At 57.8% G+C, this 22,133-nt stretch overlaps 1 protein-coding gene across 1 annotated transcript; it reads right to left on the minus strand.

Moving 5' to 3' along the window:
• Window positions 1–4,107: 4,107 nt before the first annotated feature.
• DMRTA2 (DMRT like family A2) lies at window positions 4,108–6,113 on the minus strand. The gene is made up of 2 exons (XM_075003054.1): window positions 5,588–6,113; window positions 4,108–4,979 (listed from the first exon to the last, which is right to left on the minus strand). The coding sequence occupies exons 1-2, from the start codon at window positions 6,111–6,113 to the stop codon at window positions 4,108–4,110; spliced, it is 1,398 nt and encodes a 465-aa protein (XP_074859155.1).
• Between the last annotated feature and the right edge of the window lie 16,020 nt (window positions 6,114–22,133).

Consider the following 22,133-nt stretch of genomic DNA (forward strand, 5'->3'; position numbering starts at 1 on the left):
GGCGCGGGTGAAAGTGACTAGCTCCCCACGGGCCTGAGATCAGCCCTGGGCCAGCTGCGGCGTCTCCCGGCCAGGGGTACACGTGGTGGAAGCGACCCCAAGCCCCCGCCCCCTGGTTCAGACGGTGCGGGGCTTCTTGGCGGTGCCATGTCACGCGCACAAAGCCCGGCAAGGACGTGCCCGGTTCCTCCCCACGGCGGTGCCCAGAGAAGCGCCCCGCGCAGCGCTGCGCGGCCTGTCGCTGGCGCAGCCAGGGGCCAGGCGCTGCAGGGTGGAGCTGGGGGGCGCGGGATCCTCGCAGGGCTTTTCCCACGCTGCCCTCGCTTGGCCACAGGGCGGATCGGAGAGCCCTGGGGCTGCCCGGCTCCGTCCGACAGGAGCAATGGTTCTTAAATCACGTCCCCAGGCATGAAAGTGACGGACCCCCCGCTCCCTTTCCGGGCACGACCGGCCTGCGCGCTCTCCCGGCTTCCTGCCCTTGCACTTGGCGTTCACGGAGTTTGCCCCACGTTTCCCCTGCACGAGGGTTGGGGCGGCGGTGGTTGTGGCCGCTCGGAAGCTGTGACATCCCTTCCCCTGTGACTTCTGCCGCGGCAGTACGGCAGCGGCCGGCAGCGGTCTGAAAATAGCGCGCAGGCGCTCAAGCGCGGCCCTGTAGCGGAGAGAACTGGGGCCAAGCCGCTGCTGCCAGCCGAGGGCGTGTTAGGAAAGGCGGAGTGAGCGGGAGGCGGCCAGGAGGGGAAAAATCTCCCACCCGGGGTTTCCGTGCCTCCTGCCGCACCGGCCTGCGCAGCGCACAGGGGTGGCATCCTCTGGGCTCAGCGCCACATGGGTTCATTCCTAGCGCCCGGCCGCATTAGGCAGCAAGCTGGGAGCCGGACAGACATGTAACAAGGGGGGGGTGGAGTTTCTATCTGCCCCTCTCCAGTTCCGGCTACAGCTCCCCACGCCTGTCCTGAACAGGGCGATTCCAAACCCCTGACCCCCCCCCGTCCCCCCAGGCTGCAGCTGCTGGAGGACCTGTTGCAATCTCTCTCCTTTGGCTGTGCCCGGGCTTGCGCGCAGGGGCTGCAGGACGCTCGCTCCTCGGGTTTAGGTTGCTGGGATCTTTCTCGCGCTGTGATTTAGGGCCGATTCCTACCAGTGCGGTTCGCCCAGCGGCGGGACGGGCCCCCAGTCTATCCAGCCCGGCTCCCCGCCTTTCCAATCGTTTATACTCCGCTCGGCCAATTTTTATGCAGGTGCTGCCTGGGTTTCATTTCCTTCTCCAGGGGAGCGGGCCCTTTGCACGCCGCGCAGAGAGGAACCGGGAGGCTGCGGCTTCAAACCCAACGGCCGGGGGGATTGTGTGTGGTGAATTCCTTCAATGGGGACAATGTATCAGTTTAAAATTTTAAAAAAAAAAAGTTAAGAGGGTGAACGATCCCCATGAAAGTTAATCAGCCTGATCCCCATTGTGGGCTGGCTAAACCCAGGCTCAACCTTCCCAAAACAGCAACAACTCCGGTGAATGGCCCTGCCCGGCTAACCACACAAGAATGGCTTTTGTAATGAAAAAGGGAGCCGCGAAAAACCAACAGCCCCTAAGCACCGCTCAGCCAGGCTCGAAATGTGGCCACTGGGTCTCGTTCAATAGCAGCTCTTTGTGGCCCATTCATAATCCCAGAGATGGAAATTCGTCCTGAGCAAAGTCAGCTGCCAAAAGAAAAAAGTTTATTCAGATGCTCAAAGTCCATCTTTTTCCCCTCCCCGGTCTCCAACAGCCCTGGCACGTTGTAACCAAACAGACAACTCCTTTTCCAATTAAAGTGGAATTAGGAAACTCAATCAAATTAGCTCGCTATTAAAGCCCTTCTTTATTAAACCGTTTTATTGTAGTAATATTAAGTTTCAGCCACTCTTGGAACAGGAGACTTGAAAAAAGTTTCCCTTGTGATATTGATTTGGCGGCTCTCAGGTTGGAGCGGGGTCAGATGTATTTACCTAGGTGTAATCTGTCATATTTACTCCCCAAAGGACCAATCTGAAAAGTGTAGCCAACCTGCTCCACGCAGAAAGGCGGCGGAGAACCGCCCCTTACCCGCTGTAGGGTTTTGATTTTACCCCCGGGCGTCTTGCAATAACCATGAGGAAACAGATTTCGTCTCTTCCACAGCAATATATTAACCGGTTTATAGGAACAGCACTGTCAGCTTCAAGCCAATGTTTACACAGTTATATTTGAAGTGGGAAAGTAAACAGTCCAGCTGTGCCACAGCGCGGTTTGGTGGGATTAGGTTTCCATACCAACCAACTTTCGGGGCGTCTACAGTCTTAATTCAACCAGGCACTGAATTTGTTCTTTGTAAGTAAGAGTTTTTCTGGGCCAAACCTTCCCAGGACAGGTTAAAAAAATACCCTCCCTGCGCTGCGCTGCGCTGCGCGGAGTTTCTTCTGCTCTGAGGTTCACTTAAGGGAGACAAATTGCCTATTTCTTCGATTTCTTCGCCACTGCCAAAGCTGTGGTTCGTGGGCTCCTTCGCCTGAAATTAACGAGCCCTTCAGGGCATCAAGATCGGCACCGATCTCACCTTCACGGGAGGGTTTTTTGACAGACCAAGCAACCTCCCCCCGCCCGCAGTTATTGTGGTTCTCTCCCACGTGATTCCCTACCACAAATTACCATGAACGCTACATCGGACAGGATCAGTTATCACCGCTGGCCCTGTCTAGCCTCGCTCCTGGGGACGCCACTGAAGGCTGCAGGGAAAACAGCAAACGGGAAACATGTTTCCTCCCTAACCGCTGCAGGGGCGGATGAGCCAGTGTCCATCTGCCCGCGCGAACGAACACCCGGGCATTTTACCAAACCCTGTGGGCTACTCAGGTTGTCTGGATGCGGGGAAGAAACGGCAAGTCCCGGGGCCCTTGATTTTCCAATGCCCGTGGAGAAAACTGCGCTTTAAAAACAGAATAATTATATATATATGGAGATACACATCTCATAGAACTGGAAGGGACCTTGGGAGGTCACCGGGTCCGGTCCCTTGTCCTGATGGCAGGTCCAAGCACCCTTCCTTCTTTAAAAAAAATAAAAACTAACTACCCCCGATCCTTAAAGGGCCCCCTCAAGCATCGAGCTCACAGCCCCGGGACCCAGCAGGCCCGACTTCAAACCACCCAATTACCCCTCCCCGCTTCTCCCCCGCGTCGGAGAGCTCGTCTCGCTACCGCCATAAAAAGGGGGCTCTAGAAATCAAACGCTTTGAAATTTTGGCGGCCAAATAAAACTCGTGCCGCCTTCGGGGTATTTTTTGTTTGTTTGTTTGTTTGTTTCTTTATGATTTGTAGATTTTCGTCACTTTTCTCTACTTCGGATACGACCTAAAAATCTAATCAACGTCTTCTCAAAGCGCCCGACTTGGTGGCCTGAACCTGCCCTAAACGCTACCTGGTAGCTGGCTCTGCCCGCCCCCTCTCAGACAAGACCACGGGCCGCTTGTAAGACCGAGTTTAATAGAAAATAACATTTATTTCTAGTAGTTCTAGGGACTGGAAACACAGGAAGTGAGAGTTAGAAACAGCAGGAGGGCTCGCTACACGTGGGAACCAGAAAGCTTTCTTCTTGCGGATCACAACTGCAGAGGCTCCTTGAGCCCTGAGCCGGGGCTGCTACGGACAGTTACAAATATACCTAGCGCCGGTGTTATGTACAGATTATACCGCTTGTCGGACGGGGGGCGGGGGGGGGCTTTTCCATTGTACAATATATTTACTCTCTAGACCTGGGAGGGGTTACAGGAGAGCCGGAGCCTGGAGCTTTAATAGCCAAGTTCACCTACGCGTTACATTAATAACTTAATTTCCATTGTATAACATTGTACAGTTGCTAGGATAGATGCGCCGCTGTGCCCCCACACACACGCACCCCGCACCCCCATGCTTATGGCCGTACGCAACAAAGAGAGGGACAAACATCTCAACAATGAAAGTGCACCTTGATCCCCTTTGTTTCGGAATACACCTATTGTTATCCGGCTCTGCCCCGCGCCGGGGCCTGCGCCCAGCCGCGGTCCCTCTCCCCGGCGTGGCCTGGGCCGCCGGCGCCTCCCCAGCAGGGGGCTCCCTCTATTGCTTCTCGGGGGTGTTGTTGACCATGGGCCCGTAGAGGCCGCCGGAGTAGACCTGCTCCTTGTGCGCGGCGGAGCGCTCCCGCATGAGGTCGCTGAACGCGTAGTCCATGGGCGGGCGGAAGCCCAGCGTGGGCATGAGGCCGGCGGTGGAGTAGGGGGCCATGAAGGCCAGTCCCCGGCTGTGCGCCGAGTAGGCCAGGCGCAGCGGGCTGAGGCCCAGGTGGGGGCCCAGCGGGTAGGCCCCGGCCTCGGCCCCGAAGTGGCTGGCGTTGGGCTGCAGGGGCGAGAAGGCGGAGCGGCTGCCCAGCGTGCCGATGGCCGGGCTCATGGCGCCGGCGATCAGGGGCCGGTGGTGGGCGGCGGCGGCGGCGGCCGGGCTGGGCTGCAGGGCTGCGTCCCGGGCCCAGCTCTCGTCGGGCGCCTTGTCCGGGCCGCGGTTGTTGAGGACCTGCTCGATGGCCTGCACCACGTCGCCGCCGCAGCCCTGCAGCACCAGCTCCAGCACGCTGCGCCGGTGCGCCGGGAAGACCCGCGTCAGGATGTCCAGGGGAGTCCGCTGGCGGCCGCCGGCCGAGGGCGACGGGTCCTGCTCGTCCTTCTCCGCCTCCGAGCCCGAGTCGGAGCCTAGCGGGCTGATGGAGCCCGGGCTCTCCTCCCCCTCCTTCGGCCCCTTGGAGACGGGCGAGCTCAGGAAGGACTCGCCGTCGCCGTTCTCCGAGCCCGAGCCGGGCCGAGCTTCTGGGGAGGAGGTGCCCGGCACCGACTCGCCGTCCGGAGACAGGGGCTTCCCGCCGGCCTGCTGCGGGGTCACGGCCCGGCCGGGCAGCAGCGTCTTGGGGAACAGCTCGAACTTCTGCAGCTTGGCGTCTGCAAGGGGAGAAAGGGGGGAGCCCCGTGAGCGCAGCGCTCCGGGGCCCTGCGGAGAGGCGGCCGGAACACGTGCGGCGGCGGCGGGGGGAAGTGGAGACCCAGCTCCCGCCCTGCGGGGCGGCGGCCTGGGCCCGGGCTTGCACTCAGCCCTCCCCGGCGTCTTTCCTTCCCTCCCGCAAAGAGGCGCCTCGGGGCCTGCCCCCCCCCCCCCGAGCTTGAAACCAGGCACCCACTGGGGGGTTTCAGCCCCGTCCCTGCAGCGCAGACCGGGCCCGGGCCAGGCGGGAGGGGTGGCTGCGACGTGCCCGTGGAGGCGGATGGGGCCCCGGGCGGCAGGTGATGGGCCTAGGGAGGGCTGGCTGGATGTGTCTGAGGAGGGAGGGAAGGGGGGTGCGGGACTGACCAGAGGGGACAGGTGAGGGATGGATGGGTCGGTGTGTGCGGCCAGGGAGGGTGCGTAGAGGAGAGCTGGGGCGGATGGTGTTATGGAGGGACATTGGAGCGGATGGAAGCGACGGGGATGGGTGGATTAGCCTGTGGGGGGCGGATGAGGGATAGGCCAGAAGGGGGGAATGCGGGGAGGGACGGACGGACAGAGCCCCAGCTCAGACGCCCTGGAGGGGTCGCTCCCTTACCCGAGCCCCCAGCGCCTCCCTCGCCGCTGGCCCCGCCGCAGACGGAGCCGAAGACCTCGTAGGCCGGCCGGGGCGGGATGATGCCGTTGGCCGCGGCCAGGGCCAGCCCCTCGGCGGTGCCGTAGAGCAGCTGCAGCTCGCGGGCCTCGTTCTCCTCCTGCGCCTGCTGGCGGCGCAGCGCCACCTGGGCGGCCATGACGCGCTGGCGCTCGGCGATGAGCGTGCACTTGGCGCACATGCAGTCCTTCCAGCGGCAGTAGCGCTTGTGGCCCTTCAGCGCCGACACCACGCCGTGGTTCCGGCAGCGGGCGCACTTGGGCGTGCGCGGGTACTTCTCGGCCGCGCGCAGCAGCAGCGGCGGGGCCCGCAGGAGGCTGCCGGCCACGCTCACCGGCAGGCTGGCGGCGGCGGCGGCGGCCGCGGCGGCGGCCACCGAGCTGGGGGGCACGGGAGGGGGCGCCGCGGGGACGCTGGGCATTTCCGAGCGCAGCTCCATCCCCGCGCGCGGGCCGCGCTCCCCGGCCCAGACACAAGCCGCCCGGCCCCGAGCAGCGGCCTAGGAGCGCCTCGGTACAGCCCGGCGGAGGGCGCTACACGTGCTCGGCGCCCGGCCCGCCGGCAGGGGAGAGCCCGGCTCGCCAGTAGCAGCGGGGGCCCCCCGGTCCCGGCCCGCCCGCCTGCCTGAAGCGAGCGCCCAGCCCGGCTGCTGGGTGCGCAGGGGGAGTTAAAGCCCCCGGGCCCCGGCCCCGCAGCCCATCTGCTCCGCTCGCCTTAGTGTCCGTCCAATGGCCCCGGCCGGCAGCCACAGACCCCTCCCGGGGCCGGAGTCAGGCCGGCAAGCGCATCCCGAGCGCCGCGCCGCGCCACACGCCCGACCCAAGAGACGAAGGCCGCGGGACAGCCGCGCAACTCACCCGGCGGAGCCGCGCGAGGCAAACCCGCCGCGGGCAACAACGCGCCGGCCCCAGCGCTTAGGGAGGCGCCACGCCGAACTCGCCCCGGCCCGCCGCGCCCGCGCCCGCGCCCGGCCCTGTCCCCTTCCGCATAGCCCCGGCCGGCCGCCACGGCTCCCAGCGCCGAGCCCCGGCGCGCAGCTCAAGTCCGCAGGTGCGCCGCTGCCGGGGCGAGCGTGGCCAGGAGACAGGGAGCTGCGCCGCGCCGCCCGCCAGCACTTGCTCTATTGTTGCGCCTTACGTTGCCATTAGACAACATTTGACAACAATGTGGCGCCTGCTATTGGCCAGGGGAGGAACGAGCCCTTTTGATTGGCCACCGGCTTGTCTACAGTGTCCGCCCGGAGCTGCTCTCAAACGAACCGGCCTTTAAGGAAACTAGGAGGGTCCTGCCAGGGAGTTGCAATGAAAAAAAAAATCATGGCACATAGTTTCCATTGAAGTGTGTGTGTGTGTGTGTGTGTGAGTGTCTGTGTGTGTGTGTGAGACTATATCTCTGTGTCTGTACCTGTGTGAGTGTCTCTGTGTGTGTCTATCTGTGTGTCTGAAATTTGTCCCACGTCTCGCTGCCTGGTAGTTCTTCACTCCACTCAAAGCGGGGGTTGCCCGGCCGCTGGTGTGTGCGGTTTGCACTTCAGAGGGCCCAGTGGGTCGCTTGTCAAAGGGCGGGCGGCCGAGCGGTCGGGGGGGGGATCAGGGAAAGTGACAATTCGCTTTAAGGCTCCGCCTGGCCCCGCGGCGAGTCCGCGGCGCGGTAGAACCCAACTTTTCTTCCCCTCGCTGTGCGGCCGCAGGTGCGCGGTACCGGCCCAGCTGCAGCGAGGCGCCGCTGGAAAGGTGAGTAGGATTTTCGATTCGTGTTTCACCCAGAGAGCGGGAGGAACGAATCGGGAGCTCCCCACGCCCTCTGGGCCCTCGGCGCTCTCCTGGCTCTAGCGCTGCTGGTTTCCTAACAAATTCAACCCCGGCCTCTTCGCCTTCCCACGGGACGATCGGAGCGGGGCAGAGGCGCCCCTGGTCAACGGGGCTTTGGAGCGGGCCTGGCTGCCAGGGCTGGTTTGAACGTTAGCCGCCCTGGTTCCCGGTGCCCCGCGAGCAGGTGGCAGGCTTGGGGGCTGGGAGGGCAGCTTGTGAAGGTAACGCCAGTCCCCTTCCCTGGAAGGGCTCTTGGCGCCGAAGTCCCAGTGCCGGGCGCTCCGCGGGGGGGACCCTCCTTCGATCTGGTTTGGTTCCTACTTTGTGCCTTTGGTAGCCCCTCCATAACGCTGGTCGGGGCCGGTCCGAGCGCTCGTGGCTGGCCAGAGGCTCGAGAAGGAGCTGCAGCCCTTGGGAAGGTCTCACCTCCCGGCTCCGGAAGGGCAGGGGCGCTCCGGGCGTTTCCCAGGCTCCGGACGCAAACTGAAGCGCCGGAGTAAGAGCGCGCTGAAGCGCTTGGCCGAAAACCGGCCGGGTCCCAGCGGAGCAGGGGAAGAACTCAGATCGTTTCCTTCGCTTTAATTGTTCCCTTCCCCACCTTCCTTTCAGGGCACTGCAACGCGAACCGTCCAGTGTCATAAGGGTGATCGTGGGCGAGCGCTTAACTGCGCCCTAGCAGCGAGCGGCACAGCCCGGGGTTGTGTTCTCTGGCACCGGGCTGCTGTGTGACCTAGACCTGTCTTGCAAGCTACAATGGCCAGGCGTCGCCTCTGGCAGACACCTCGCTTGAGCCCGGGGCTTTGCTTTACTCGTCCGACTTTAGAAACCAAGCGCCACCTTCCCCTGCGGGCTGCTGCCGCTGCCACCCGCTCCTCTGCGCTAGGCGTCATGACACCTTCCCTTAACGCCGCCGAGGAGTCAAAAGAGCCGCTTGCATTGTGCCGGCCGCCGCGCATTTCCTCTCCGCGGAGAATTCCCAGAGCTCGGCCTTCCGCTGGAAATCCCTTTAATTGGCTCAGCCGGGAAGGGAAACGCGCCTGTGGGCTGCGGCCGAGGCTTGTTGCGCGGAGCCTGGTTCCCTTCTCCCTCCCGAAGCGATTTCATGACTTGTTTGGTGGGGTATTTTATCGGCAAATAGCCCCCCGAGGAGGTCTGTGCTAGCTGCGCACCGCCGGGGCGCGCGTCCCCCTCGCACTTCCCTCGAGGCTGAGAGTTCGATCAGAGCGCTCCACGCGCTCGGCCCTGCGGCTGTTCCAATGACCTCCTCTACCATTAAACTATTCTGGAGCTGACAGTGCCCGCAAAGCGGCCGCTGGGCCTCCGCCGGGCTGGCACAGGGGCTGAGCGACCCGGCAGCCCTCTGGCGCGAGTGCAAGAACGGGCAGAGCGTTCTCAATGTTTGGCGCGTATCTGGCGACTTAGAGGTCGCTGTATAAAGTTCCATTGGCTAGTGTGGCTATAGCGACAGAACGCTACTATGTCGCCACACTAGTACCTCGTACAGACATGGGGACTGGGACATTTCTAGATCATTTCTGCCCCGATTTAAACCCTGTCCAGTTCCCGTCACCCTTCCGGCCGCTGAGCCGCTGGACGAGCTGCAGTGTGGATCCAACAGCTCCATAGTTGCTATTTATCGGGGAAAAAAAGAGGGTGTAAAGAAGCGCTCGGGAGCGGCACGTGGTTGGAAACAATACCAATTGTTAAACGCTCCTGCGCCAGAGCGCTGGTGTTTTACTTCTCCTTTGCCACACGCCCCCGCACTGCGAACGCGGGCACATCGCTGTGCCCCGAGACACGTGGAAACGGGGCGCACACGTGAATATGAAGCGCTGGTTCGGGCGCTCAGCCTGGCGCGGACCCGCGCTCTGGGCTAACGCCGCGTTCCAGCGCAGCCCCGCAAGGGGCGCCCAGCCGGGCCCGGGCTCTTCCCCCCGCTGCCGAGTTGGGGTTCGCGGGGGCGTTTGCAGCCGGGTGGCAGCGGGCTGAGCGGGAACGAATTGCCAGGCCGGGCGCCTCGGCCGGCCTCTGGAGCGGCGCGGTGAAGAGGGCTCGTTGATTTCCGCCGCGCTTCGGCGGGCGCTGCCCTGCGAGCTCCGCGGCCTCCCCGCCCGGGGCCGTTTCACAGGTTTTGTGCCAGGCGCGCCCGAGGGGCAGGAGCGCAGCGCAGCGCATTCCTGCAGCCCCGCGCGTCCGCTATAACTGCGCTCTGGCCGTGAGCCCCGGGCCCGGGATGGAGGCGTCGCTGCACCCGGCCCGTAGCAAACCCGGGGGGCGGGGGGAACGGGCTGCTTATTTTTCACCGTGTCTCTTTCGTACTTGACCGAGAGCAATAAAACCGCCCCCCCCTTGTGTCTCGCGGGGTGCGGGCGGGTGCGCTGGATGGCGGGGGAGCCCTAGGAAAACACACCCGCCAGCCCCCACTGCTGCCCTCGCCGCCCCCGCCCAGCCGCCAGGAGGACTCGGGACGTGGTTTTACCGGGCGCTCGGGTTCCTTTTGTGCCAGGACTGCCGGGCACGGGCGTGTCCCCTTTGGCAAGGCAGCCCCGGCCCAGGCGCAGGGAAGGGGCTTGTCACTAGTGGGATGGGGGCAGGCGGGGGAGATTTGGCCTCAGGCCATTTTCACTTGCCCCCCGCGCGCACTCACACGAGCCGCCCGTGCTGCCCGGTCTGGGGCTCCCTGGCTGCTCCCCGGGCGTTTCAGGGGCGCACGGGCCTGGAGCCGCGCAGTCTGCAGTCTAGCGGGATGCAGCGGCCTCTCGGCGGCCCCGAGGCGCAGGCTGGTCGGTGGGAAGCGCCCGGGCACTTTTCCTCGCCTGTCTCCCGAGACTTTGGGGCAGTTTCCTCCCCCCGTCAGCCCGCCTCTGGCCCGGGACTCAGCTTCCCCTAGCAGGCCAGGAAGGATCGGGCCCCGGCCCTGCTGCTGGTACCTATCTCCCAGCGCGGGCCGGGGCTCGGCTCTGTTTCGTGAGTTCGGGCCGGTTTGCCCGTGAGACCCTAGAAAGGCCCTTGACCTCCTCCAAAGCCCCAGCGGAGACCTGCAGCGGGGGGTGGCCCTTAAATGAGCCGCCCCCTCCCATTAGTCGGCCAAGTTCTCCGAATGTGGGAGGCGGGATTCGCTCGCCCCCAGCGGGCTTGGTTGTGCGAACCCCTGAGCCAGCTTTCAACAGCCCCAGCACGGGGGCCCGCCCCTTCCCCAGCCGATGGGGCGCGCAAAAGGCCATCCTGCCCCCTTATCACCGCCCCCTGCGACCCACGCTCCCGCCGGCGAGTCCCGAACCCGGGCACCAGATCTTCGTCAACCAGAGCCCTTCCATGGGCGGGCGAGCGCCGGGCGAATACAGCTCTCGATTAGTGTGTTTTCATCGGGCGCGGAGCCGCGGACAGCCAGCAAGTGCCGGCTCCTGCCAGTGCTCGGGAAGGTTTCAGTTCTTCCAGGGGGGTTGCCGCTGACTTTTTCATTATTTACCTACTGAATCAAAGTAAGCAAATGCCATCTGTTTCCCCGCTGCTGTCATCTTCCCTTTTAATTACCCGCCCAGCAGCCTAATAGAGATGATATTAAACTAAATCTTTTTGACATTAAAAGTAATTATCCCCAAACCAATATTGCAAGAGTGAACACTGCCCCTCCCCCACAAAACGGGGCCGCGCTCCCCTCCCCCCCCGCGTCTGCTCAGGGGAGGGAGAGAGAGAGATTCCCTTAGTGGGGGGCCTGGGAATTTGGGAACCATTCGTAAGGGGGTGACTGCGCGCGGCTCTGCCGCGGCTGCGGGGAGAAAGCTCGAAGGGCTCCGGGCCCGGCGGCTTGTAGCCTTCGGTAACAGTTCGTGGCCCTTGACTCCCGGGAGCTGATGCATTAACTGCAGTCCCGGGCGTTACGCTCGATACCTGAACTCAGCCCCCGAGCTCGGCCCTAGCCAAGCGGGGCCTCTCGGGCGCGGCGCTGCACCGCATCCTTCACGGCTCGGTTCAGCGGCTCCCCCCGGGGCGGGTGGGAGTGAAAGGCAGGAAGGGGCTTCCCCCTGCCACCCGCTTTCCCCCCACCTGCTCGTTTCCCCAGAGACTCAAACTTCGCCGCAGCTCTGCCTTCGCTGGGCGGCAGCAGGAACCGGAGACGCGGCCCCGGCTCCCGTCAAATCGGCGCTAAACTGAGCTCGTTTAATTGCATGGTTCAGCTTGGCTAATTAACTAGCGCGCTCTAATTAAAAGCAGCCGGGGAGCAAGGCCCATGCAGCCCTCTGCCTGTTGAGCACCCCGTTATGCAACACTCCCGGGGACTGAGGTTTTGCACCGTCCTCCGCGCACACAGCGGGCCGACTCGACCCCCTCGGCTCTGCCCCCTCGGCGCCCCGGTGGGCACTGGAAGCGGCCTGGCACGGCTGGAGCCCGGCTTGCCTTCCCGGGGCGCCCCGACTGTTCGCCTGGCGGGGGGTCAAGCAGCTCAGCCCCCGGCCTGCGGCGCAGGAGTTGCAGGAGTGAAAAGAAGCCGGGCTCCGTGCGCGCCCCGACTCTCCCCGGAGCGCTCGCTCCCTACGGTGTCAGCCTCCGGTGCACCCGAAGGGGCCTGGGCTGAATCCCGCCCGGACAAGCGGAAGCGCCCCCGGCCGGGCACAAAGCCCTTAAACTAACCGCCCGCGACAGCCGCCCCGGATGCGCTGCGCTTTCTCGGCCGCCAGCCCAGCGCCGGGTACCGGGGGGTGCTGGCCGGGGCCTTTCATGGTGACCTAAGCGCGGGCCGGGGTTGCTCGAGGGGACACCCGGCGCGCCGGGGCCGCTCTCCCGGGCCGAGCGCAGAGCACGGAGGGGACCCCGGCCCAGCGTGGGACTGGCAACTCCACCCCCGCCCGGGGAACTCCCCGCGCAAGGGGTGCGCGGCGCCCCGAGGCGCAGTGCCTGCTCCTTGGCGGACTGGGCCAGCGCCCCCACGGCCCTGCCTCCCACCGGCTGCGAGGAGGCGCTCCACCCTCCCGGGCCCCCTCAGCCACTGCAGGGCCCAGGCCCCTGGCGGCCTCCGCCCAAAGCAAAGCGCCCCCCGCCGAGCCGGCCCACGCATTCCTGCAGCCCTCGCTGGGCCGGGAGGCGCCTTGGACCCCGTCGCCCCGCTCCCGCTTCTCTTTTGTCCCCAGCCCCTGGGGCCTGGACTAAAGCGCCCGCCAATCCCCCCTGGCGCTGCTTCCCGGCGCCGGGGGCTCCTGCGCGGGGCTGGGGGCGGGCTGCGGGCGCCGGGTGCGCGGCACCCTCTGGCGAGCTGCGATCTAGCAACCCAGGGGGGGGGGACCCGAGCCGATGCCTAGCGGGGGCAGCCCTGCAGGGCGGCAGCGTGCGCGGCCCCTTCGCGCTCACTCGGCTTTGCGCGTCCCGCCTTCAGCTCCGCGAGCCGCCCCCTTGCCAAGAACACGTGTGCGGCGGCTGCGGGCGCGCTGGCCTCGGCCAGAGACGCGCCCAGGTGGAGGCACCCGGCCTGCGGCCCTGGGGAGACCCGAGGAAGCGCCTCACTTGCTCGGGGGCCGCGGGAGAGGTTCATTCAAAGGGCTCCGAACAACCCGCCAGCGTCTTAATTCTCTTTTCCCCTTCTGCGAGCCCTGCCTAACTTCAAACCCCCGGCACAAAGGCCTGGCTGTTTTGTTCCAGGTAAAACCCGATCATTAACATTCAATCCCCGTCCCATTGCATCTGCTTCGCCTTTGCCGCATGAATTGGAGGCCGAGAGAAAAGCGGTTGCATTGAGATCACAGATGGGGTGCAGGATTTTGGAAGGAATTTGAGAAACACCATTGTCCGGAACCAAAACTCAGTGTCTCGCCCTACAAAGGGGGCTGCTTTGAGCCCCTCCACTTCTATGGCGCTTGTTTTTTAAACTTTAAGTGGTCCGCACAATGAGCTGCCACCGAAATGTCACAACCACTTCGAAGTGCGCCTCGCTGCGAAGGGGGCGGAAGCAATGAGGGGAGCAGCGGGAAAGGGTGTAATTAAAAACCGGGAATGCCTCCCGTTTTCCAGGTCTCCAGGGCCTGGAGGGGCCAAAGGGGAGAGGCCGGTGGAACTGCTACGGTGGGCGGATTTTGGGGGTAATTCCCGTATCACGCCCGTGGATAACATCATCTGCCCGCTCCGGGGCTGGGGGGCGTCAATACACGAAGCTACGCCCGTTCCGTTGTAGTCATTCTCAGGACAGCGCCACGCGGGTTTGCGGAAGGAGAGTTTCCCCTTCCTGGAGTAGCAGCCGCTCGGGAGCTGAACGGCACTCCAGGAATGTGGCGCGCGGATCCCACTTGTACCGTGCAAGAGGCACCGCGAGGGTCTGAAGGGCGGCAGGGTGGGGAAGGGCTGATTTAATAGCGTCATTAAAAAAACAGCCACCCTCTTTGGGGAAAATTAACTCGTGCATTCTCCTGCAATTAGCACGCCCATTTAATTGGCCCCCTTATGCAAATCCAGCCTTCTCCGAAGAAGCTAATGACGGAACAGCAGCCAAGGGCACCACTCGTAAGGCGCCGAACCCGGGAGGTGCGCACCACAGCCTGCGCGAGAGGTTGGGCTGAGCCGGATCCCGCGCGGTGTGCGGGCCGGGGGCCCCCCAGGGCAGTCACGGCGGGGCTGTCTGGTCTGCCTCTTCCGGCCGCGGCCTTTGGGCCGCCCACCTGATGCCCCAGCTCCGGGGCAGCCACGAGGGCGGCGCGTTTCATCACGGTGTCAGGCGCCGCATCCCATCCTGCAACTGAGGCCCGTGTATTCCGGCCCGGCCTCCGAGCAGCCCGCCGCTCCCAGGGGGCGAGAGGCAGAAGAGCTCGGCGCGGAGGCGGCCGGTTTAGGTCAGGCCCCGCGCCAGAGACGGGTACCGGGATGAGCGGGAGGCGAGAGGCCGCCTCAGTTTCCAGGAGCGAGCGCGGCCCGGCCGCTGTCGCTGGGGGCGGGTATTGGCGGCAGGAATCGGGGCGCCGTGTGCTCGCAATGGAGGGGAGGAAAAGCGCCAGGCGCGCTGCACCCCCCGGCGCCGTGTCCCGCGGCGCCCCGCACTCCCGCCACATGCTGCAGGCCGGTGCGGCCTAGGGGCACTTCCGCCTCGGCGCCCGGGCCGTGGCTGCCCCGCCTGGGCCGGGCTGCGAGGGACCAGACTCTGTCAGAGCTCTGCAGCCGCCTCGGGGTGCGGAGGAGCCGGGCTCCTGCGGCCGCCAGGGCCGGCCCCACTGACAAGCGCGTTGCTGCGAGGGCTGCTGGGAGGCCGCGGCCAGGCACCGCCCCCTCCCTCCAGGCCTTAAGCGTGTGTGGGAGCCGGCTTTCCTTCAGCCTCCTCAGGGCCTCCACCCCCTCCTCCAGCAGCCGTGCTTCAGTGTAGACCCTTGTGAGGTGCCCTCTTGCCCAGGCCCTTCTGCCAGTCATTAGAGGGCAAGACTTGGCCTGTAGCTCAGGCTGTAGGCTGGCATCAAGTACCACCCTTGCCTCATAACCATGTGGTTGAGTCAATGGCAAGATTCCCATTGCAGGTAAAGGGTTAGGCCCTCTCAGTAAGAAGAGAGAAGGAGAAAGTCTTGGCTTAGTTCTGAAGAAGAACATCACTGACACACACACACACCCCGCTTCCCCCCCCCACAGTAATCAAAGTGAGCATGTCTGTCCATGATGCAGAGAGCTGTGGTATTTGTAACTGAGGCCAAAAACGGGCATGGGGTGGTATGACTGCTGGCAGATGGGGAACGGCGTGAAAGGCGTTTGCTAAAATGGACAGTGGCAGGACAGCAGAAGGGAACGGTTTAAGTTTTTAAATAGAAGTTATATGGTCGCAAAGGGCATATACTATCTACTGCTTACATAGACTTATAAAAGTGGAACGTGTGTGGACAACACTACCCATAATTAGCAGTTGATATGTCGACAACCATGATAATAAATAGTTTAAATAGAGAAGAAAGTTGTCTAGTAATAAGTGCAGAGAAATGGGCATGAGGATTCCTGGTTTCTTTTCCTAGTTCAGCTAAGTCCTTGATCTTTAGATGTGGACAAGTCTGGCAGCCTGCTTCAGCTTCCCCCTATGTAAAGTATTTTATTGTCTCTATGTACAGCTGAAAACATATGTGAGAAGGGCACAGCGGGAACCTCAGGTGAAAGAGGCCATAAGCACTGCAACAGCAAGAAAGAAAGACAAAAATTTTATAAAACACACTTCCACTTCCTACAAAAAAGAAAAGAGAAAAATTTTTCTAAATGACTTCAAACCTCAGGATACTACAACTACAATAACAACAGCTCAACTAACAATATTGTTAGCCTTTCCAGCTACCAACTCAGCCCAGCAGAAGAGTTTCTCTTATCCCCGGGGTCTTTCCTTCTGCCCTACTTCCTCCACGAACTTAATACAATTCTGTGGTGACCTTGAAGTCTTCTTTCACCACCTCCGTCTAAAGGAATTCTTCCAACGCAGCTATGAACAACAGTCTGACTCTGTGGACCCCCTCCCCCCCACCAACACCAAAAGAAGAATTACTCTATGTGGACTCCCCCTCACGGTCGTAGTGAAAGTCTGGATTTCTACGTACAATGCTTCTGCAACCATGCTCCAACTGACATTATACTCGAACAATGCCAAATGAGACACAATCTCAACTATGCTGAATGCTATGCTGTCCAGAGTCTCAAAAATAACTCAGACATAATCACACCAGCTGACAAAAGGGGTGTTGTCATCATGAATAAGTCAGACTATGAACAGGAGGCAGCCAGACAACTCTCCACCACCACATTTTACAGACCTCTCTCCCCTGATCCCACTTTGGAATTCCGAAAGAAATTACAACTACTTAAGGAATTCCCTGCTGCTACTCGGGACCTTATTCACTCAGACACACCATCTGAGCCCCATCCTGGGTTATTCTATTTACTTCCCAAAATCCAGAAACCTGGGAACCCTGGACCACCTATCATTTCGGGTATTGGCACCCTTACCACCAGACTACTCAGTTATGTGGACTTCCTCCTCAAACCCTATGCCACCAACAGTCCCAGCTATCTCCGATATACCACTGACTTCCTGAGGAAATATAAAACATCAGAAAAGTTCCTGACAACGCCATCCTTGCCATCATGGATGTAGAGGCTCTGAACACTAATATTCCACATGAAGACGGATTACAAGCAATCAGGAATACCATCCCTGATGTCACCACAGCCAATCTGGTGTCTGACCTCTGTAACTTTGTTCTCAGCCACAATTATTTCTGATTTGGGGACAATTTATACCTCCAGATTAGTGGAACTGCTATGGGCACCCTCATGGCCCCACAATATATTTATGGCTGACCTGGAACAACAATTCCTCAGCTCTCATCCGCTATTACCCCTCTTCTGTTTCAGATACATTGATGACATCTTTATGATTTGGACCCATGGTATAGAGACTCTAGAAGAACTCCACAGAGACTTTAACAATCTGCAACCCACCATCAACTTATGCTTCGATTACTCCATGAGAGAGAGCTTTCCTGGACACTGATCGCTATACTTACCGACACGCTTCTAGCTTCCATCTTGCACACATAACTAGATCCATTGTTTATAGTCAAGCCCGTAGGTACAATCGCATTTGCTCTGATCCTACTGACAGAGACAGAAAACTTTACCAAAAATCTTTACCAAATATTCATAAACCTGAATTACCCACCAGGAGAAATCAAAAAACAAATTCACAGGGCCAGACGAATACCCAGAGACGACCTACTCCAAGATAGGCCCAAAAAAGCCAAGAACAGAACACCCCTGGTCATTACCTACAGCCTCCAACTCAAACCACTGCAATGAATTATTAAAGACCTACAACCTATCCTTAATCAGGATGCCACACTCCAGAAGGTCCTAGGTGACAGACCTGTTTTCTCCTACAGACAACCTCCCAACCTTATGAGGATTCTCACCAACAGCCACAGTCTATACCGCAGGAACACCAGTTCTGGAATTTTTCCTTGCAACAAAGCCTGCTGCCAGCTTTGTCCACAAATCTATTCTGGAGATACCATCACTGGACCTAAACAGGTTATTCACAGAATCCTGGGCACATTCTCATGTTCCTCAACTAATATCACATATGCCATCATGTGCCAACAATGCCCAGATGCTTTGTATATTGGACAGACTTCTAACGCTCTTTGACAAAGAGTTAATGGGCACAAAACAGACATAAAAACACTCCTGATCCACAAACCGGAGAGCCAACATTTTAATTGAATGGGCCATTCTGTTAATGACTTAATAGTCTGCGTCTTACTGAAGAGGAATTTTCACAACACTCTTGAAAGAGAGGCTGCTGAACTCTCTTTTATATTCAAATACCATACATCAACACATGGTTTGAACCGGGGCGTAAATTTTCTGGGTCATTATAGGGGCTCATTTGCATACTTGGCTTAATCTAATTCTTGACTCCCCACCCCTTGCCCCTCTACACTCTGATTTGCTCACCTCGATTTTTTTTTTCTGATGTCAACCTTGATTACTATTTTTGTTCTCCGTGACTTAAATATCGAGTCTGTTCTGGTATGGCTATGGTCTGAAGAAGTGGGTCTGAGAGAACACAGTGTCTTCTCCTGTACAGATCACTTTTAAAATGGACACTGTCTGTAGCAGCTTCATTTCAGCAGATTCTAGAAAAGTTTTGTTCCTCTTTCATTTTTGTCAAGGAAAGGCAGTACCATGCTTGTTCCTCAGTGTGACAGGGCCTCCTGCCCCATGCCTCCCCTGAGGGGTGCGGCCTATAGCAGTCCTGCCCTGCTTGCAGCCATACATAGCCTATGCCACTGTCAAAGGAGCCAGGGGCTTAAGTTCAGGCCCAGCAGCCCAGTCACTCAGGCTGCACAGCCTAGTTGCTCAGTCAGGCCAAGTGGCCTAATCCTTTAGGCTCAGGCCTAGCAGCCTAGTCTCTCCCATTCAGGACCAGCAGTCTAGTCCATATGGCAGTTTATGCTCCCTCCTTCCTTAGGTGACACAGGAGAGGGTATGGGGGAGCCTGGGCCCTCCCTCTCCACCAGGCCCCAGCCAGGGCCCTGTTGATGGCAGAGAATCCCTCCAAAACATGCCGAGCTTATCAGGCTGCCTTCAAGCTCCTTGCCCCAAGCTATTTCTTACCCTTTCCATATGTACAGAGTGCTGCTCATACTCCAGCTGCTGTTCCTCAGGGCTGCAGTGGCTGAGTTAGGGCAGGAGCTCCTTCCCCGTTTATGGCCAGGCCCCAGTCATGGGCTTCTCTGGCCTTTATACTGGGGCTGCAGCTAGAGCATACGCAGGAGGGCTGTGGGGGGCAGGGCCTTCTCCACCCAATAAGCCTGGTCTCCATGCTCAGGGCCGGTGCAGGGTTGGTACAACCAGTCACACCCAGCAAGATGAGGTTCTTACTGTTCCAGACATCTTTAGGAAATTTTATATCAAAAAGATTCCTGTGGGTTTTGTTTCATGCTGCTCAGCAATAACAAAGTGTTTGCTGGAGGCACTTGCCAATGGCCATGGCTGCTGCTGCTGTCAGAGGTCAAGGAATGAAGCCCTTACTTCTAGTTGGATTTGGAAATTCTCGTAACCCTTTGTGATATCAGTTTGCCCTTGTTTTGTTTTCCGTCTGAGATAGAATAGGCTTAGTTTAACCTTGCAAAAGAAAACACACTCGTTAATCTATATTTTACCTAAGGAACATTGGGTGATTTCTTTGGTTTAACCCAGTACAGCCCACTGAATGTGGGTTTTCTTACTATGTTTTTCTCAGACACGTTTATTCCATGCTTTGTGTATGGTTCTTATTCAGTGATCTCTTTCACATTGTCTGCTGATTACATTCTGACAAGAGAATCCAAAGGCATAAGGAGAGGAGGTGAAATAAAAATGTATAACTTCTGATTCATTAACTATAGTGAAGATAACAAAAAACAGGGCAATGGGATCTTCATTTTTACCAGTCTACATATACCTCTGTCAACTTATCTAACTGCCTTTCAAACTCTGAAAATAACATTTGATTCTAAATTAGAGGCTATTTCAGTTTACCTTAGTCATACAGCATATCATATAAATTCTGTTGCAGCCACCCTCAGGGCCTGAAGGTATGAAATCACTCATGGGAGTAATGATTAAAACATGTCATGGAAAAATGTGAAAATCAGAAAAATTATTTGCAAAATTGCCTTATTTGTATTTTGAGCAACAAGCTGGATGAGGTAATAGCTTGTATTGGACCAACTTCTATTGATGGTAGAGAGAAGCATTTAATTAAACAGAGCCCTTCTTCAGGTCTTGGAAAGGTATCAACACTAAATACACATTAAAATCAGGGGCGCTCAAACTTCATTGCATCACAACCACTCTGACAAGAATTACTTCATGACCCCAAGAATAAGGATGTATGCCTAAGCTCCACTACCCCAGGTGAGGGGTCAAAGAATGAGCCCCAGCACAAGGGCTTCAGCTCTCAGAAGCGGGGCTGTAACCTGAGCTTTTCTGCCCATGCTTTCAGCTCTAAGCCCCAGGAAGTGTAAGCCAGCCCTGGTGACCCCTTCCAAAGGTCATCACAATCCACTTTGGGGTTCTGCCCTGACCCACATTTTGAGAACCACTGGCTTAAATAGTTAATGTATTCCAAGAGACCATTTGGGGTGAAGTGGTTAAAGGTTCAAATGTCACCAAGCTGATTAGCAGAGCACGCACAACTAGGCTTCTGTTTTTACTAGTGGGGCACATTCACACATGCCTCTGTGCACATAAAAATTTATTCTGCACATGGATGGGAAAGACTAGAGAGAATATCAGCCCTCACCTTTGGTGGACAGCCTAGTTAACAGAATTGTCTGCCATGCTTGAGCTATTACAGATAACATTGCATTGAAAGAATGTACAGGGTACAAAATCTTCATCTGAGACTGCTTTAACAAAGAAGATAGCGAATAGGTGTAAGTTTGCTATTTTTCACCAGTATGATTGCTTTGTGGGCATTTGGCCGTAAATTATGAACAATCAATTCCGCTATTGCCCTTTACACTAAGTTTCTTGCTTGCTGAAAAGGTGCTTGTAAACAAGAGAGCAAAGAAATCCTTTTGTAATGTTAAAAATAATTTTAAATAATGTTAGAACAGACCCTTTCAAGGGGAGAGGCATCCAAAACTGTACATATTTCAAATTAGTCAATCTAAAAATGTTAACAATACCCTTGTAATGACTGTTCTTCTAGGACAACTTCTTCCAGATTCCTCTGTGCTGTTTTTGTGCTACGTGCCATTATCTGCTCTCTATTTACAGGTTTGATTGCCCCTTTATACCAATCCAGGAGTGCAAAATGGCCATACATCCAGTGGTACTGTACTCCCAACAAATCCCTCTAAGTAGGCTATATCATTGGATAGCACAGGGTCTGTATTGTAGCAGTTCTAACACTATTCCCTTTCCCAGCCTAAGGGGCATGGCAGGAGAGAGAAGCCATCATCTGGTTCCACCATGATTTATTTGGGCTATGTGCAGATGTTGAGAGGAGCCCCATGACTTCTAAAATACAGGGAGGCCACAACAGCCTCTGGGATCAGGAAGCCATTAAGGTGGCATTTACGCCAGCCCTTCAGCGGTTCTACCCTGAGGGCAGTTCAGTCAGACCAGCGAATATGGGCCTGTTTAGTTAACTATCATAGTTATTTTGGCTACCTGTTGCTTTTTGGTTTCAACAAACAGCTAGTGACAAAACGTAGTTGTAATTCATCTTGAAAAGCCAGGGTATTTTTAGGAGATGGAAACTCTTTTATCCCAGACTGTAAAACAATGGTTATGGTTGTCCAAAGGGCAAAGCAGATGGAATGAATGGATTATTGTATCTTCCATTTCTGAATGGATAGAGACTAGTGTATATGTATAATACTTATCTAATGAAATAATGATAAATAATGAAATAACTTATTCATGCTCCACAAACGAGGTAAGCATCCAGTCTGAAACTGGAAATAGATCAGGACACATGGGAAAAGTATGTCAGAAAATACAAAGAAAGAAAGCAGAACAGCATTGCCAAGCTAAGATGTTTGTAATTAACTTACTAATTAATCAAGGAGAAAAAATAAAAATGCCCCAAAACATTTAAAAAAACTTTTACTGCTAAAGTATGCTGTGGGAGCAATGCCAAATATAAACCCTCAAACACCCAGTTATGGAAATTTGTAGCCAGGCTTAAAAGTATGTAGTTTGGCACGTGAGATAATGTATACCACCGAATACTTCACCAGAGTTGTACAGTCTCAATAACTCGTGCTCAGACATATTCAAAATTGAAGCTACTATAACACAATTCTTTCTTATTTAAATGAGTAGGCGGTGTAGGAAGAATGAGGACAAATGGGAGTGCAAAGGACATCTTCCTTCTGAATGTTTGGGTCCAGCGTTGTAACAAACTCGGACCACAGTTCTCTCAAGGGCAGTAGTTGTCAAGCTGGGGTCAGGACCCCAAAGTGAGTTGCATGCTGTCTTAATGGCAGCTGATGATACACCAGGGCTGATTATACATTTCCTGGTGCCAATGCTCAAGCCCCAACACCCAGGACCAAGGCTGATGGCTTTGACTTTGGCCCCTTTTGGCCCCCCTGCATAGAACATGGGGGCTTGGGTTTGGGCTTTGAACACCCATCCTACGCAGAGCAGCT

This window comes from Carettochelys insculpta, chromosome 9 (assembly GCF_033958435.1).
Source record: "Carettochelys insculpta isolate YL-2023 chromosome 9, ASM3395843v1, whole genome shotgun sequence".
NCBI classification, from domain to species: Eukaryota; Metazoa; Chordata; order Testudines; family Carettochelyidae; genus Carettochelys; species Carettochelys insculpta.